Source organism: Crinia signifera, chromosome 5 (assembly GCF_055691185.1).
Source record: "Crinia signifera chromosome 5, ASM5569118v1, whole genome shotgun sequence".
NCBI lineage: Eukaryota > Metazoa > Chordata > Amphibia > Anura > Myobatrachidae > Crinia > Crinia signifera.
In genome coordinates this window covers 34307797-34326174 of record NC_139221.1, presented here as the reverse complement: position 1 = coordinate 34326174, position 18378 = coordinate 34307797, and the positions used below count along the sequence as shown (strand labels likewise).

Sequence of the window (18378 nt, the reverse complement as noted above, 5' to 3'; positions counted from 1 at the left end):
AACACTCTACTTCGCCCTGCACCACCCCTCCTCCCTTCATCCCTCACTGCCACTGACTTTGCCTCCTTCTTCCTCTCTAAAATTGAGGTAATCCGACATGATATCTCCTTCCATACCCCCTCTGCTGCCCACCCACCCCAATCATCCTCCCCTACCAACTACCCCACTCTGTCATCCTTCTGCCCTACTACAGCTGAGGAAGTCCGCTCCCTCATCTCATCCTCTCCCCCCTCTACCTGTCCCTTGGACCCTCTCCCCTCCCGTCTCCTCAGTTCCCTCTCCCCCACTGGCTGCTCCCACCTTGCTCACCTCTTTAACCTATCTCTTTCTACTGGCATCTTTCCCTCACCCTTCAAACGCGCTCTGGTCTCGCCTATTCTTAAAAAACCTAACCTAGACCCTTTATCTCCCACAAGCTACCGCCCTATCTCTCTTCTCTCATTTGCCTCTAAAATACTAGAACGGCTGGTTTACAGGCGTCTCACCAGCTACCTGTCTGACCACTCCATCCTAGATCCCCTTCAATCTGGCTTTCGCCCACTTCACTCCACTGAGACTGCCCTAGTGAAAGTCACCAATGACCTGCTGTCAGCCAAATCCAAGGGTCACTTCTCCCTGCTTATCCTTTTGGACCTATCTGCTGCCTTTGACACTGTGGATCACCCTCTCCTCCTCCACACACTCCAAAACATTGGCCTCTATGGCACAGTCTTCAACTGGTTTTCCTCTTACCTCTTCAACCGTTCCTTCTCAGTCTCTGCCTCTGGCTCTACCTCACCACCTTCTATCCTTCCTGTCGGGGTCCCTCAGGGTTCCGTCCTTGGCCCCATTCTGTTCTCTCTGTACACCTCCTCTCTGGGTGCACTCATTAACTCCTTTGGCTTCCAATATCACCTCTATGCAGATGACACAAAATCTACCTCTCCTCTCCTGATCTGTCCCCCACTGTTTTCTCTCAAGTTTCCAACTGCCTCGCTGCCATCTCTACCTGGATGTCTGAGCGATTTCTGAAGCTGAATATGGACAAAACCGAACTTATTATCTTTCCCCCACCCAGAGCTATGCCCCCTACTAATATCTCTATCACTGTTAACAACACCATCATCTCCCCTGTTCCCCAACTCCGCTGCCTGGGTGTCACTCTTGACTCCTCCCTCTCCTTTGCACCCCACATCCAAGCCCTGGCCCATTCTTGCCGGTTCCAGTTACGCAACATTGCTCGCATCAGGCCCTTTCTCTCACAGAGTGCAACTAAGCTGATCATCCACTCATTAGTCATCTCACGGCTTGACTACTGTAATGCTCTTCTCACTGGCCTCACTCAATCCCAACTAGCTCCTCTCCAATCTGTCCTCAATGCTGCAGCCAGGCTTATCTTCCTCTCCCGCCGCTCTAACTCTGCTACTCCCCTTCAACAAAATCTGCACTGGCTCCCATTCCCCTACAGAATCCTCTTCAAACACCTCACACTCACATACAGGGCCATCTCTAATTCCATTGCTCCATATATCTCTAACCTCATCTCCATTCATACACCCTCCCGCCCTCTACGGTCAGCTGACGACTGTCGTCTCTCCTCCACCCTGATCACTGCTTCCCATGCTAGAGTACAGGACTTTGCCCGTGCTGCACCCCTTCAGTGGAACGCACTCCCTCCTTTGCAAGGACTCTCCCCGACCTTGCAAAGCTTCAAACGGGCACTGAAAACTCACCTATTCATCAAAGCGTACCCTTCCACTGCATAAACCAGCTGGTTCTCCGACCCCTTGCCTGTTTACATCCTGCTATCTAACCACCACCCCCTCGCTTGCACCTCTTGTAATCTGTCTGTCTCCCCTTCCTACTAGATTGTAAGCTCCTCCGAGTAGGGCCATCTTCCCTCCTGTTGTCAAAGCCCACTTCTCTTCACATTTCACTCACAGCTCTCCTTTACCCAACACTCAGTGACCATCTTCATACTCATCTCCATCATTGGCCTCAAGCCTCTAGTTGTATGTTGATTGGGTCCTCACTACTTACATTTAAGCTGTAATGTGTATTGAACTGTGGTGCTCTTTATTTGTACTGTATTTTTGTTATTTATTCAATGTTATGCCAAGTTTTGTCTCCCTGTATTGTTCCTTTGTACGGCGCTGCGAAACACTTGTGGCGCCTTATAAATAAAATTATAATAATAATAATATATATATATATGATGCATATTGTATTGTATTTGCTATTTTGTATTGTTTTGAAGCTTTGACCAAATAAAAAAGTTTTTAAAAAAAGTTGCCCAAGTTACTTGTAAGATTACATTCATAGAAGTCCATTATATAAAATAATACTGTACTAAGAAAATAATCGGTTGCACGTCCTCTGTAGACTATAGTACATTCACGATGAGGAAAGATAATGACTAAATACTATACAAATAAAAAAAAAAGGGTGACACAAGAACAAAAATATTTATTAAACAGGTACTCTTTACTTAGAAGGGCGCCCATCTCGGGCATTGAATGCACTAAAAAATCAGGTGCGATGCGACAGACGAGATGCCCGAGATTTCCCATAGGGAACAATGTTAAATGTCTCAATTGACCCGATTTTCCTGTTCAATGCCTCAATTGACCCAATTTTTCCATAGGAAACAATGTTAAATGGGCCACAGAGGCCAAATAGGCACCCTGAAGTGAATAATGGCCACCCGAATTGTTAACGCCACCCCACGATCAACGTCAACCCGAAGCGTGGCGAGCGCAGCGAGCCCGCGAGGGGCGGCGGTACGCGTCCTACGACCTTTTCATACCCCCACTATCCACGTCGGCGTGGAGTTGAGAACAGAAAGTGTGGCGAGCGCAGCGAGCCACCGAGCCCGAAGCGTGGCGAGCGCAGCGAGCCCCGCGAGGGGACGCGGATACCTTCACAGGTATCCGCGTCCCCTCGCGGGCTTCACAGCTGTCCGCGTGCGCTCGCCTCGCTGCGCTCGCCACACTTTCTATTCTCAACTCCACGCCGACGTGGATAGTGGGGGTATGAAAAGGTCGTAGGACGCGTACCGCTGCGCTCGCCACACATCGGGTTGACGTTGATCTGGGGTGGCGTTAACAATTCGGGTGGCCATTATACACTTCAGGGTGCCTATTTGGCCTCTGTGGCCCATTTAACATTGTTTCCTATGGAAAAATCGGGTCAATTGAGGCATTGAACAGGAAAATTGGGTCAATTGAGACATTTAACATTGTTCCCTATGGGAAATCTCGGGCATCTCGTCGGTTGATCGCACCCGATTTTTTAGTACATTCAATGCCCGAGATGCCCGAAATTTTTTACTAACGATGCCCACGATCAAAATCGTGGGCGCCCTTCTAAGTAAAGAGTACCATTAAACATAATTCAACAACAGCTATGTTATAGTATTTTAAAGAATGAAAATTAGAGCCGTTTAAACTGATTTAATGAAAGCAGCTTACGTGTAAATTATCCTTTCGGGTTGAAATAGTGCAATTCAATTTCATACTGAATTAAAATAGGAAATAAAATCAGGATTTTTTTTTACAGCGCTCATAAAAACCTGGGATTGGTCATGCTCTTCCCAGGAAATATTCCCAGCCCCGTCGTATGCGCGAGTTTAAATCAGTCTCGGGTTTATCATGCTGGCATCATGCCAAAAATGGCTTTATTTGTCTATGAAAATTAATGAGCAACTAGTTGTCATGCTAATGATTTTATAGTCCTATTTATTGTAGTGGCTATTATTTTATTAGCTACGAGTTAGAAGTACATTAATCTTGTGGCTTGCGACCAGAAGAAATGATCGATAATCTGAAGGGAAAAAATATATGTGCTAGAAATATCCAGGCTGAAAATATTTTGATTAATACATGTATTACTGAATATCCAGTGGAATTTTGGAAATCCTTGCCAGCAGAAGGGGGAAGGACAAAGCTGCAAGGTCTTAAGGTAGTGCCAGAGAAGTGTTGCCGGCATTAGACTCCAACTCAATATCATTCAGAAGAAAACTGAACTTCACCTGCATATCATTGCTTAATAAGCTACCTATGTGTCCTATTTACTGTAGAGGACCGGCCCCTGTATTGAAACCTAGCAATATACTGAAACGCAGCACTATCGCAATCGTTCACAATACGCAACATGGCAGTGGGTAAAAGGGAGAGGCAGAGGTTGACAGGGAGAGGCAGGGGGCGAGGCACAGTGTGTAAAGGGTGACTGGTGCTGCAGTGGGCACTTTACTCCGCAGCGGCCCCTGTTCACTGCACCAGGTGCATCAATGGTAGATCCGCCTGTGAGCTGTATTATTTAGAAATAGATCAGATTGTTTTAAGGTGCCCACACACGGTGCCATGTCTGTGAGTTTCCCACTAGACCGTATGATATGCTAAGACAGCGTGCATTTTGAACAAGATGCGATGCGATCTAGTTAAAAAATTACGGGCTGTACATTGTGATGTGCTGTGTGCGATGTGATGCAGCTTTAGTGCCATTATCCTACATAATTAACGCCCTAAAGTTTTTTTTTATAGCAACTGTTCGTGAAATGTTGAGCTATGGTCTGTGGCTTGGTTGGTTCCCTTTCCCTCACTATTGGTATGTTTAATTTTGCAATTGTGAGATTGATGGGTTGCCTGTTAGAAACAGGGCAGGACACTATGCATTACCCAAAATGTACAAGATCGTGGTGTTGCCCTAAATCGTACGATGACAATATGTATTTTCAGGGCCTATAATTTTCCCTAATACTTATGCGTTCTACAATGGAATAATGGTATTTAGCAGACCTTAGGAGGAGATAAAATGGACAGAGATAGAACGAACCAATTAGTTTGCAAGTGTGAATTTTCAAACACAGCCTGTGAAATGACAGAAGCTGATTGGTTGGTATTTCATAGTATCCCTTTCCATAAAACCCCTCCCACTAAGTGTTTTGGCTGCCACACAACGTTCTCAATATCTGTGTATTAATCTAAAGCTATATAATGTTAATTAATCATACATTTAAGCATACCTGCCTACTTTTTAATCAATCCTCTCCGGGAGAAGCCGAAGAGGAGTAAAAGGGGGGCAGGACGAGGCTGATGTCACAAGCCACACCCCCATGACAGTCAGCTGCATTAATTCGTGGTCCGTGGATTGGGGGAGGGGCTAAAATGATGCGATTTGTGACATTTTAGTCCCGCCCCCTCCGCGCCGACCTGAAAAATTTGGGATTTTATACAGCGGGGAAGGGTGAGCGGGGGGCTTTGGTGGCGATGTGGGAGACTTGCCCTTCTGCTTGGGGGCAAGTATGCATTTAAGGAATGTGATTTAAATAAATAAAAAAAAAACATTAAAAAAAAGTATAGGTTTGTGTGCTTGCTGCCATATAGGGTTAAACTGCATTGTATTATGTTGTTACTTGTGGCAGTAGTACCGATCTAAATACAGATTTGCCATTTACAGGGCACTCCTACAGTATGTGCTAATACTTAGGAGCAGATTTCTGAAAGCTTGGAGATCAAGTACAGTACCAACCAATCAGCTAATGTCATTTTACAGGCGGTGTTTGAAAGATGACAGCAAGGAGCTGATTAGTTGGCACCTTGTGGGTCTATTTACTAAACGTCTAATGGCCGTTCCGACCCCCTAGAACCACCCGAGACCTTCCCAGGTGGCAGGATTGCAGTCAATACATTGCATACGCATCTTTCGCATGCGATGCATAGCATGTGACCCAGCTCCCCGCAACTGCGAGCGGGGCCAAGTCGAAGGTCGGATGGGCAGTGGGTCCAACGCACACGGGACTGCACATCGGACCCGAGGGGGGGACATCAAACATCCGATTTGGCCAGATTTCTCAGCCCCGATCTGTCCGGACAAGTGTATGGGCACCTTAAGACTTGGAGAGGGATATAGTACCAGACAATCAGCGTCCATTTAAAAAATAAAAAACAACAGCCTGTAACATGGCAGTTAGGAGCTTATACTTTATCTCTCTCCAAGGCTTAGTGAATAGATTCCTCCTCCCTAACCAATCTCACCCTCTCTCTCTCCAATCTTTGATAAAATTGCCCCTTAGACCACCGAACATGAGACCATTCCCCGACAATATACATGGTCAACCTGATCAGCGTTTCCGTCCCTATGGAACTATGATTATAGTGTAAGTAAGGGCGCCTCTTATTGCACTTCGCATGCTGAATCCCTAATCCCTCACTGACGACCTGTAAACAGAACATCCTGCCTTATAAATTTCCTGCAATTAGCACTCGGAATTACCTGTAACATGGTATCTTGACATTGTATCGCAGGGGACTCGTAATAATTATTTTTCTGTCTGTAGCGTACTGTATGACCCACCACACGCTACTAACAATTTAGAAAGGGAGGGCTTTTAAGTGACTTTTAAATTTATATTCCCATAAGGTTCTCCGCACCTTCTGGTGCTGTAATCAAGATCCTCTCTGTAAACCAAAATGTAGTCCGCGATGGTCATAACATAGTATCCTGCCATGATAAAAATGAGAAAACATACAAAAAATATCTCTGATTCATAGGAACAATGAATAAATTCTTGTTTCAGTAACTCTCCTTGTAAAAAGCAAGGCCAATTCTCCTATACAGGCAATAAAGTTTTATACGGTCCAGCTGCACATACCTGGGGCTTTGGCACAAATTTTTATGGATCCCAGGGTCCCGGAGACACATTTGACCAATGATGTGCTGCAGAATTTCAGTTCAACATTCTGGATAGAACCCTCTAGAGTTGGCAGAGCATTCTTGGATTTCACACCTAATAAAAGAAAGCTGCAAATGTACTAGCCTGTTGAATTGTAATATACTTTAATATTCATTCGATCGGACACTAAAACAATCAAATCAATTCTCTGGGATTTTTTTTTTTAATTACCAAAACATCAAAAAGCCGATTGTATTCATGCTCCTGCAGAATTACAGTAACTCAAACACATTCACCAAGTGTTCAGAATAGCACTATTTGCAGTTCCGCTTTCCCACAGGTGTACACGTTTCTGCAGACGCTCCTGTAGAATCGGTGCTAGAGCTTTCAGGAGGGAATAGTAATGAGTAACACTGAGCTCTCGCAAATCGTGCATACAGTATTGTCCGGAATGATGGGGAGTCCGTTGGGCAGTTGTGATCATTTATACATTTCTAAATCAACTAAAATGTACCTTAGTAGCAGAGAAAATGTCAACGCAAAATATTAGTTCACTAAGAATAAGATCCATCTTTAACATAGGAAAAAATAGAGTGGGAGGGAGGGCTACGGGTGGTGTTCCTGTTGGCCAGAACCCTCCTCCCGCACAGACCTGAGCAGACTCATGGAACTACCCCTCCCCCCACCGACATGATCAGTGTCATGGAACCCCCCTCCTGCACCGATCCGACCAGATTCATGAAATCCCCCCTCCCCCCCACTGACATGACTAGTGTCATGGAACCCCCCCTCCCGCACCGACCTTACCAGTGTCATGGAAGCCCCCACCGACACGACCAGTGTCATGGAACCCTCCTCCCACACCAATCTGACCTATAATCAGGACTACATCAGCAGTAGTATCTAATGCAATTTGTACCTACTAGGAGATCTGGAAAACCTGCCATGTTAGGATGAGAACAGAGTATGCAAAACAGTGCCATTTACTTTGATTGCTGGCCCTTTATATATGTCTTATGCACTTGTATTATGGCTAGATATGTCCTACTCATGGGCCAGTCATGCTCACTTTAAAATAAAGCATTTGGATCCCCCCCCCCCCCCCCATCTAGACGGTTGGATCCCCCCCCCCCCCCCCCCCCCCCCCCCATCTAGACGGTTGCAATTTAATCAAGCAAAACATCTCTAAACGAACAACACATTTCTAAAATATGATGTCATAATTTTCATTTGCACCCTGAGTATTGCCTACACAGCAACATCTTTAATGTTCGATGCTCTTCAGGACCTGGTCTGCAGGGCAATAACAGCAATCTTTAACTCAGACGTCTATTTAAGTGGATTCAAAACACACCAGCAGTGATAGAAATCCATTGCCATGGCGACCAGTTAACTTTAAATTAAGGGAAAATATTTATTTTATAAAACACCTGGAACATCTTCCATTAACGGTGCTACACATCTCTTCACACCGTACATCAAGTCCAATCTACAAGTCTGGCCAGTCGGTGAAGAAAGAGTTGGCCGGTTTATAAAGACCGTCACGTTCTTGTTAGACTCCCTGACTGTGCCAGCTTTTATCAAGTCTGTGTCTTTAGACAGCATGCAAGTGTGGCTTAATACAGAAAAGTATTTGGTAACTTATTCCACATCCTGGGGGAACAATCCTACTGTCAGACAGCAGCACACTGCGAGACCGCTCAAAGCGGATCTGAAAACATAAAACCTGATGGCAGATCAGAAACACTTGGCCCACCTACTGTACATTACCCATTAATTTATCTGCTATTAATTCTCACACTCGGGTTCCTTAGGCAGTGCACATTGCTAGACTGAAAGGGAATGAGCTAATAAATTGCTTCGGCATATTGGTCTCAATCTTCTCAGCTGAGGACCATTATCTCCAAATCACCATCTTTTCCAGTGAGCTGCCCATCTGTGTGGCTGAGGGCGGCACGAACAACGAGAAGCCAAAGGTCTTGTTAAAGAGAATTAAAGGGACTTAACATATTAATAGAAGAACCTATTTTTTAAATAACAAATTTCTCAATAGACCAATTCAGAAAATGATGAGATAAAATGCCTAAAAGCCAGAAATTAGCAACTATATAAAACAAATTCTACCATTTAGAATCCTTGTTGTATGTAAAATGGTTTCAGCAACCAATGACAACATTTATATGAATTAATTAATCAGTGAATGAGCAAAATAACTGGAAATTCACCCAAGTGGTTAGTCTGCCACTTTTATCAGGGCCGTCTTAACAGCATTGTAGGCCCTAGGCAACGCAATGCTCTGGGGCCGCTACACACCCGTTAACAGGATTTTTTTTTTCTTGACAAATCATGACACGCCCCTCCCGCAGTATTGCACCATCTCTCCACTTGCTTCAATACAATAATTGTCTGTCAGTACTCTGATTGGTGGATAGCTCCAGCCATCCATTAATCAGCATGCTGACAACCAATCATGTTTGGCTGTAGACTGGGAAGCAGGAATAGAATACGACCTGGCTGTTCTGATATTCTCTACTGCGCCTCCCAAGAAACTCAGGAGGAAGATGCTTACAGCCCGTTTTAAGGCCCAAGGAAATTGGGGGCCCTTGGGCAGCAGTAAGCCCACAAGTTAAGATGGCCCTGTCTTTCACTGTGTTATATTTTTGTCAATCTGTTACAAGAGATTGGCAATTATGCAGTAAAACATGCAGGCTTATGGTTAGATGTGCACCCCGCAGAAGTTGTGCCAACATCTTTCCACTTAGATTGGAAACAGGTCGTAACGTGGAAACTCTTGTTACCACTGTAATTAACGACCATTAAATTGGATCTAAAGCTACATATGGAGCCCCTCTCACTCAATGCCGGCGCTCTCCAGAACGTCCCCGTTGGTGAGCACTGGCTGAAAGGGACTCCATTAGACTGGGACGCACGTGTGTCCCAGTCACTATGTGGCTGGATGGCAGGACCTTGCCTTCTCCACTTCAGGTAGACAGGCAGGGTTAGGGGGGGTGCAGCGGCAACCGACGGGGACTGGCGGCGGCGACTGACAGGGAGCTCCATTGGAACAGGACGTGCTAGCCCCCTTCCAAAGGGTGGCGGGACCTGGCGGCAGCCCCCACAAGCATGAGGCTGGCTCCATCTGTATTTACAGGTCAGATCTACTCACTCATTCATGAAACCATCCTGGAGCATCTGATAAGCTTCTCCCGTAGAGGTGGGAACAGATGTTCTATTAGAGACTCATTGAGAAGAGGACCACTGGAGAAGTTGCATATACTGTCTCAACCAATCTTCTATAATTCTAATAGAACATACTTGCTAAATGCTATCCCAAAGCATATTGGTTGCTCTGGGCAACGTCTCCACTGGACCACTCCTCCACTCTTCCCACTGCTTGGTACATGAACCCACTAAATCCCATTGTTGAGGCCCCCATGTTCCTGCACCAGAGAGGGCCCCTGATCAAGTACGGCTAGTTATCTGCAGAGACTGGCCAAGCAGGGCTTCGTTTCATGGATATAACTGGACCTTACTGTCAGCAGTTATCATGAGGATGCTGATGTTTGCATTTTTTACCGTACACGGTGGGGGCCGCATGTTTTTACAGAACAGGGCCCAGGGACTTCGTCCTATTACACAGGTAGCGGGAGGGGAAACCACTTTCAAAATGGGGAATATCTTAATGGAAATGTACGTTAAGGGGTAAAGTTTGCAAGAGGGGAGTTGTATTGAAAATGGGATGTTGCCCTTAGCAACATCAGATTCTATCTATTATCTTCTAGAAGGTTCCAAATAAATAATTAAGTCTGATTGGTTGCTATGGGCAACATCCCATCTTCAATAGAACTCCCATCTTATTAACTTTACCCCAAAGTTTAAATTTACACATTAACTATTTACAGAAGAGCAACAATTAACATGCATCATTTGCATGGTCATTAACTCCTCTTGGGCCAACCCCCAGAGTATGCCACGACTAACCAATCCCGATGAGAGTCTGCGTAAGCCAATCATTTCACCAGCAGCTTTATACTGCTTTTAAACTTCACATAAATAGCACCTGCCTGAAGTGAGTAATGGAGTTTTTACATTTATCGCACATAAACCACGTATGTAACTTATTACACCTTCCTCCCCAGTGGAATATATTTCAGCTTATACATTACGGATGCACATAAGGACCCTGTGATCTGCAATTTGGACAGAAGACAGGAACCTGCAAGGGTGCACAGTGCCCCCTCCCAGCACAATATTCACTCCATTCCCAAACTCAGAGCATACACAGCAGCATATACAATGATGTCACCTGCAAGGGAAAAGCCTGAGCGACACAGGCAGACTTCTGCATACGTATATAGTTTAACATCTTTAGCTGCTCAGCACAATACTTTAGCTACCCTGACTGGTAACTACAGGCTAGGTCTTAAGGCAAAATCAAGGGGAGAGCAAACGATATTGGGTCCCCCTTTCTTATGTCCAGTAGCCAGTACACAGGGAGGCATGTGCCAGTTGGTCAGGATAGACCATGCTCTATTGATGGTTGGGAGTGTGGCATGGCATTGCTAAATTCTCCTTAGCTCCTGCCCTCTCTGGGGCCACAGCCATTGTAGTGTTAGTAACTGGCATGCTACCAAAACCCTACTACTGTACAGTATGTGGTCCAGTCACTATAAGATCACAGACTAATCGTCAAAACTTGTGTCGAAATTGGTCATAGATCTGGTTGTCATGCATTTGGGCCCTTATTCTAGTTCACTCGCAAAGGCAAATTCCTTCTCAAATGGACAAAACCATGTGCACTGCAGGGGGGGGGGGGCAGATGTAACATGTGCAGAGAGAGTTAGTTTTGGGTGAGTTCTTTTGTTTATGTGCAGGGAAAATACTGGCTGCTTTATTGTTACACTGCAATATAGATCTCACTTCAGGCTTGCCTACCCTCCCCTGAATTGCCGGGAGGCTACCGAAAATCTTGTCCCCCTCCCGGCCCCCCGGGAAGGTGGGCAATCCTCCTGCTTTGGCCAGGCAGCCCTCGCACACCACTTTCCTGCTGCACAAAATTACTGTTATCCGCGGCGAGGGGCGTGGCTTAAATGATGCAAATTGCATAATCTGGCATCATTTTAGCCCCTGCCCCAATTTGCGGGCCCGCAAATTACGTTATTTGATTGTCATGGGGGCTTGAGGACGCCTGCCTGTCCTGCCCCCCTGACATGCTGCTGACGGGTTCTCCTCTCCGGGAGAAGGGAAAAAAAGTCGGCAAGTATGTCCCACTTTGAAGTAAAACCCTACCCAAATCTAACTCTCTCTGCACATGTTACATCTGCCCCACCTGCAGTGCACATGGTTTTGTCCATTTGAGAAGGAATTTGCCTTTACGCGTGAACCAGGATAAGGGCCTTGGTGTATTTTCTCTAACTCACTGGTTAACTGCAGGAAGTGCAGACGACATGACGTAAGGTGGCACGGTTTGAGTTATTCATAGTAAACCACCTTGCACACGGAGATACCAACAAATTACCCAAGAATAGTGCAAGATGCTTTCTAATAAAGATTTCCACGGTTACTATTAAGTGCATGTTGTGCAATACATAAATCAGCGCGCACACAAATGCACAGGTTGTTTGCTATGTCTGCATACTTCTTATGAATATGCAGATGTGCTCTGCAAGCTGGCGATCGGCATATAAATGCTCAGATTATATATCCGTTTTACTCTGCATTATTGCATTGTGTTCTGTTCTCGTCAATACTGTATATGTTGTAACTTTACTCGTACACAGCATTGTCTTGCCATACGGCACAAGAAGCTTGGAGCAACTTAGACGCTCCACCATGGGTAGGGATTAAAGGCTTTCATGAATTTTGCAGCTAATTCCTATTACAGAGGCAGACAATGTTGCAGGGTACCAAGCATACGGACAGGTAGATGCGGAACCAGTAGTTATGGGGGAGAAGCATCATCAGAGCGGCTATGAGTGCTGAAACCGCTTTTCCTTTATGTGGTCAGTGACAGGGGTGGCCCTGTCATTATCGGTGCTGCTATCTTTAAAGACAGCACATCCGTATGTTGGGGCAATGTATAAAGGTCAGTACTGACCTATCTGACACACGCAGCTATTGATTAGGACAGCTGCAGGTGTCGTTGAACCACTCGCAACCACTGTTACCCAGCATGCAAGTACACTGGAGCTGGCCGGGAGGCTGATGTGCCGTTGACACAGTCAGACATCACCGGAGAGGGGAGTTTTCACTCCCCCTCACCAGCAGCTGAAAGCAAGAAAAAGATGCTTTGTGCAGCTAGGTTGCAAAGTCCGTGGACAAAGGTGCACGCGGAAACATCTGTATTTGCAGAGTTCACAAAATAATTTTTTTGTGTTTGTTTTTTGAAATACTGGATTGTCTTCTATATTACGGTTTTGGGTAATTTAATACTCCCATTTACAACATAACATAAATAACATGGAAAAGTTACTACAGGGGAGCTGTATCAAACCTTGATAGTCTTCATTCTAGCACCCTGCTCTTTGAAAAATCCTTGCAGTTCCTCCTTCCTCCCTGGGGTGTCACACTCTGCTGTGGTGTTTCTACAACAGTCTGGTTTGTATCTCAACATTGAGATACAAACCAGACTTTTCTTGAAGTACCACAGCAGACAGCGACACCGCAGGCAGGAAGGAGGAACTGCAAGGCTTTTACAAGGAGAATGAACACTACCTTGGCAAGAGATAAAATGGAGACAACCGACCAGCTTATAGTTATCTATCTAGCAGACTATGGAGGGTATTTAATCCGGAATTCTGACTGTCAGAACATTTTCGCCGACTTCCGACACTAATTCGACTTTTGGTATTCAATGTACCGACAGTTGGAAAGTCCTGAAATCTGCGAAAACGGCCACGAATTGTTGGAAAACAGCCATGAATTCGACAATTCATGGCCCTTTCCGACAAAAACAGATCTGACTTTTAAAAAATTTGCATCCGACACCCTTGCTATTTGCATCTTCCTTCACTTTATCTCTATTGACCATTAAATACATTGATCCCTAATTATTTACTGAAAAACATTATATCAAAAACATATAATCCTCCAGCAAAAAGCCACGTACAGCAATCACTTAATAAGTATAAGTACAGGAACACAGCCACGGACGTAACACACCACATCACACAAGTCAATAACCAAACCCGGTCTATGAGGTTCTCCGGAATATAGATCAAAGAGATATCACTGCTCTACCTAGGTGATGAAAGCCGGCAAAGCTCGGGAATAGCACATCACTGCCGATAATGTGTTTCCAATCATAATATCCCAGACTTCCCCATTGGGGTTCAGATCCTCTTTTTTGAGGCAGATACAGAAAGGATATTACGGATCAGCAAAGTAATCCTATTTACAGCCACATGAAGGAGTCTGTTCTTTGATCTATAAATGCTGAGTATTCTGTAACAACTGAGATGGAAGCTGCATTCGGCTCTCATCGTGTGCACTTGACCCACAAAGCAATGTACCCGATTACCTTATTTATATTTAATATTAAGTGTATCAAATACAAATGATTAGTGGCTAGGAGACGAAAAACGAAAATAACAAAAATCAAACATACAGTCAAATATATGTAAAGTAAAGTCAATTTTAATATAATGAGAAAAAAGGATTACCCCAAAATGAATGCGTCTTTATACCGACACTGTAAAAGGAGGTTTCTACGTCGTTTTTGAGTCACCTCTATTAGATGACATTAATAAAGTTTTTTTAGTCCCCTGCTTGAGACATAAATACATGGAAACAATGTGCGACTAAAGCTTCTTCTTATCACACGGTATATTTTTACTCACAGTAAAAATATACCGACAAAGCTGTAATAAATCTCATGGCTAATGTTAGTAGCCCAATTATATCCTATGAGTGCATGCTCCATTTTCCCCTACAGCCCGTGACAGGGAGCATGAAGGCGGCCAATGTCTGCTTTACTCAGTCCTGCTGTCATACTCTAGTGAGATACTAGAGAGATCGCACCGTTGGTAATGTGGCAGACAAGCACAAGCCTGGCGTAATCTGCAAGTGCTTGATTTTTGCTATTCATTGCCATCACTATCGACTTCTGGCCACTAGATTAAAGTCTCTTAACTTTTATCTGCCTTGTGGACTAGGATGCGGATGGGGTTGAGATGCAGGTTGCAGGAGCTGGTGCTTGGCCCGGTCTGATTCTTACAAGCTTACGTGCTTCAATGTACTAATGGTCCTAATTTATTAGCACCAATGACCAAGAAAAAATACATTATTATTACGGACGGTGTAATGCAGGCATTCCCAACCACGGTCATCAAGGCACACCAACAGTGCAGGTTTTGTAGATATCCAGGCTTGAGCACAGGTGAGTTAATCAGAGTGATTCTGATTAAACCATCTGTGCTTAAGCCTGGATATCACTAAAACCTGCACTGTTGGTGTGCCTTGAGGACCATGGTTGAGAAAGCCTGGTGTAATGGTTAGCATTACTGCCTCACAGCACTGAGGTCATGGGTTCGATTCCCACCATGGCTCTAACTGTGCGGAGTTTGTATATTCTCCTCGTGCTTGTGTGGGTTTCCTCCGGGTACTCCGGTTTCCTCCCACAATCCAAAAATATACCGGTAGGTTAATTGGCTCCCACAAAATGAACCCTAGAATGTATGTGTGCGTGTATACGTGTGGTAGAGAATAAATTGTAAGCTCCACTGGGGCAGGGACTGATGTGAATGTTCAAATATTCTCTGTAAATCGCTGCGGAATGTGTGTGCGCTATATAAGAAACTGTTAATAAATAATAATAATAATAATAATAGTAATAATAATAATAATAGTGAATTTAGCCAAAGCACACATCACGGATCATTACAGCACTGCAACTTTGCTTCTTTTAAGGCACACTCCTAATTAACTGAAATAGGGAAATCCTTGCTTGGTGGAATAAAATTTGCTTCATTATTTATTTATTTGTTTATTTACAGTTTCTTATATAGCGCAGCAGATTCCGTTGCGCTTTACAATAGTAGACAGAGATAAAACAAACTGGGTAACAACAGACAGACTTTGAGGTTAGAGGGCCCTGCTGCAAGCTTACAATCTATAGGGACATAGGAGGGAAACACAAGGACAGGCACCAGTAATAGCATAACAGTCCCACCAAGTTACAGGTCCAGAAGGGAAGCTATATAATACATAAGTGCCTCAGAGGGTTATGCGTGTGGTATATAAATACGATAGGCTTGCCTGAAGAGGTGAGTTTTCAGTGGAGAGTCAAATTGTGGGTGGAAGGGCATTCCATAGGGTGGGAGCAGCCCAATGAAAGTCCTGGAATAGTGAATGGGAGCTAGTGATCCTTGAAGAAGAGATACAATGTCCTGCCTGCATAAAAGCGGAAAAGGGGGCGTGTCCGTGAGATTTGGCCGTGGTTCGTCGAGCTGCGGCCGGGAGCTTAACAATCCATGGTCGTTCTCGGCAGACTGGGCCCGACAGCTTCTAAAGTCGGGTCCATTCAGCCGAGATCCCTGTTTAATGCTGTCAGGAAAGACAGCATTGAATAGGGCCCACCGCTATTTCCCCCGTTGGGAATAGTGGTGGAAGATTAAACACCCCCCTAAATCACTCACTTTCTGATTCTCACACCCTAGTACATTCCACCCCAGGTGTCTTTTTTGCTCACTATTTTACTCAATTTGTGCTATTCCCATACTGCAAATTCTGATCCCGTATACCCCTAGTGGAGCTGAATGCTATACCTGTGCAAAAAAGGGGCTAGCATGAGAAAAAAGGGCAAGAGACCTATGGGACTGATCCAGTCATGTAGCAAGGTGCGGATTTACACGGTCACAATTGAGAGCAAAATGCAAATACTAAGTTACCATTACGCTATTAGTCGGGATGTGGCTGTGGTGCAAAATAGAAGCTACGGTATGAGGTGCGAAAAAGTCATGCCGAGCATCCTCCACCATTAGTATAATTTATTTCTATGGTGCCACCGCTCTTGACAAAGTACATAAACAACAGTATCTTACAGTACAAGACAATGTAAGACAAGTACATGGAATACAGACACTGTTGCCTCAACGGACACAACACTGAAATAAGCATCAAGGTGGCCGAAACTGAGTGCTAGGTGCCATTGTAAGAAGTATGGTGTAGCGGACAGTCTAAATAAGAGAAGGAAAAGCATAAGGGCCCTTTTTGTGAGAGCTTACATTTTAAAGTGAAGCAGTAGATAAACCAGGGTGACACAGATGGGGGTTAGACAATGATGGCTGGGTGTGGTGAAGAAGTGGGTCTTTATTGCCCGTTTAAAGTTTTATAGAGAGTTTGAAAGTCTGATGGAGAGAGGTAGAGAGTTCCAGAGGTAGGTAGCAGCGCATGAAATACCCTAGAGCAGGGGTTCCCAAACTTTTTTGAATCACGGCACCCTATTTTCAAGGCACCCCTAGGCCAAATGCTTCTTATCGAGAAATTCAGAAAACAAATATTAAATCTTTGGCGGGGGGGCGCAATATTTGAAGTTACGCCACTGTTTGGGTTGGTAGATATTTTGAGGTAAGAGCAAAGATGTATGTTGGTGTAGTATGGTTTATGGCCTTGTGTGTAAGCAAATCATTTGATATATATACCGGACCCCTAATTTCCATGAAATGCCCCAAACAAGCTCTTCTACTGCCATTTGGCTTAAAACATCCCCATCATGCCTTTAGAAACTCCACTCTAATGCAAATCTAACATGCCCATATGTCCTAATCTTTGCAGCTGGACTATCCGGAGGAGTTTCTTTCTCCAGGATTGGATGTGTGATTAGTCCATCATGTATTGTGCAGTAGAGATCACATGATCTAGAACGGTCTGATACAATCTTGGTTCTCAAGGCATACAAACAGTCCATGTGCAGTGCTGAGCATGAAGACGTAGCATAGTATTATCATCACAACCTCGGTCATCTGAGTAAGAAACTCAGAATAAAAGGCGCAACAGCTTAGCGAGGGCCAGGAAGTCTGTGCCCAGCAACGCAGAACCCAGGATCGGCTAGGTCCCCATTCTCACCACCTCATTGGCTGAGAGTTGAACAAAATGGGTGCACAGACGGAGAAGTATATAAACCATTGTTCTAGGGGCATCCATATTTATTGTTGTTGTATTGTCTTACTACCACCCCACCCCCCCAAAAAAGTTTTTTTCATATGCCTTAGTTATTGTATACGCTATATGAAACGACTTTATCCCACATTGCATATAAAGATGATTATTATTCAAAAGAAATGTTCTTTCATCTTCCAGGCCTCCTGCATATCTGCAAAGTGCATTGTTTCCAGTACGATCGAATCTCCGGCCAGCAGACAGGAAAGTCCATTAACCTCGGAACTGTTTGCTATAGGAGAAATCCCTTTTGTCTGGCCCAGGTGGGGCCTGATGTCTGTTTGAAACACAGATTGTCTGTCTTTCGTCTGGCAGCCACCAAGCCACACAAATTGCTGCCTGCCTGCTCACCTGCTCCCAGCTGTGTCTGCTCAGCAAAGTATCCCAGCATCTGACTTCAGGAAACTACTGCGGGATTGATGACATGTGCAGATGATAAAGAGAGCCATTACTGGCTAGTTATTGAAATACATGTGACTGAGCTATGAAGCCAGAAGACCCTATTGCTTGTGCTGCAACCTGTTGCACCAGCTCATTTTACAAAAGGTGCGTAAATTACTTGAAATTGT

At 44.7% G+C, this 18378-nt stretch overlaps 1 protein-coding gene across 5 annotated transcripts in view; it reads right to left on the bottom strand.

Moving 5' to 3' along the window:
* VPS13B (vacuolar protein sorting 13 homolog B) overlaps positions 1-18378 on the bottom strand; it is a 790826-nt gene that overhangs the window by 557112 nt on the left and 215336 nt on the right. For all 5 annotated transcript variants that reach the window (XM_083186988.1, XM_083186990.1, XM_083186987.1 and 2 more), the window contains exon 18: positions 6632-6766. In XM_083186988.1, the coding sequence (XP_083043114.1) occupies positions 6632-6766 (135 nt within the window). The remainder of the gene's footprint in view (positions 1-6631; positions 6767-18378) is intronic.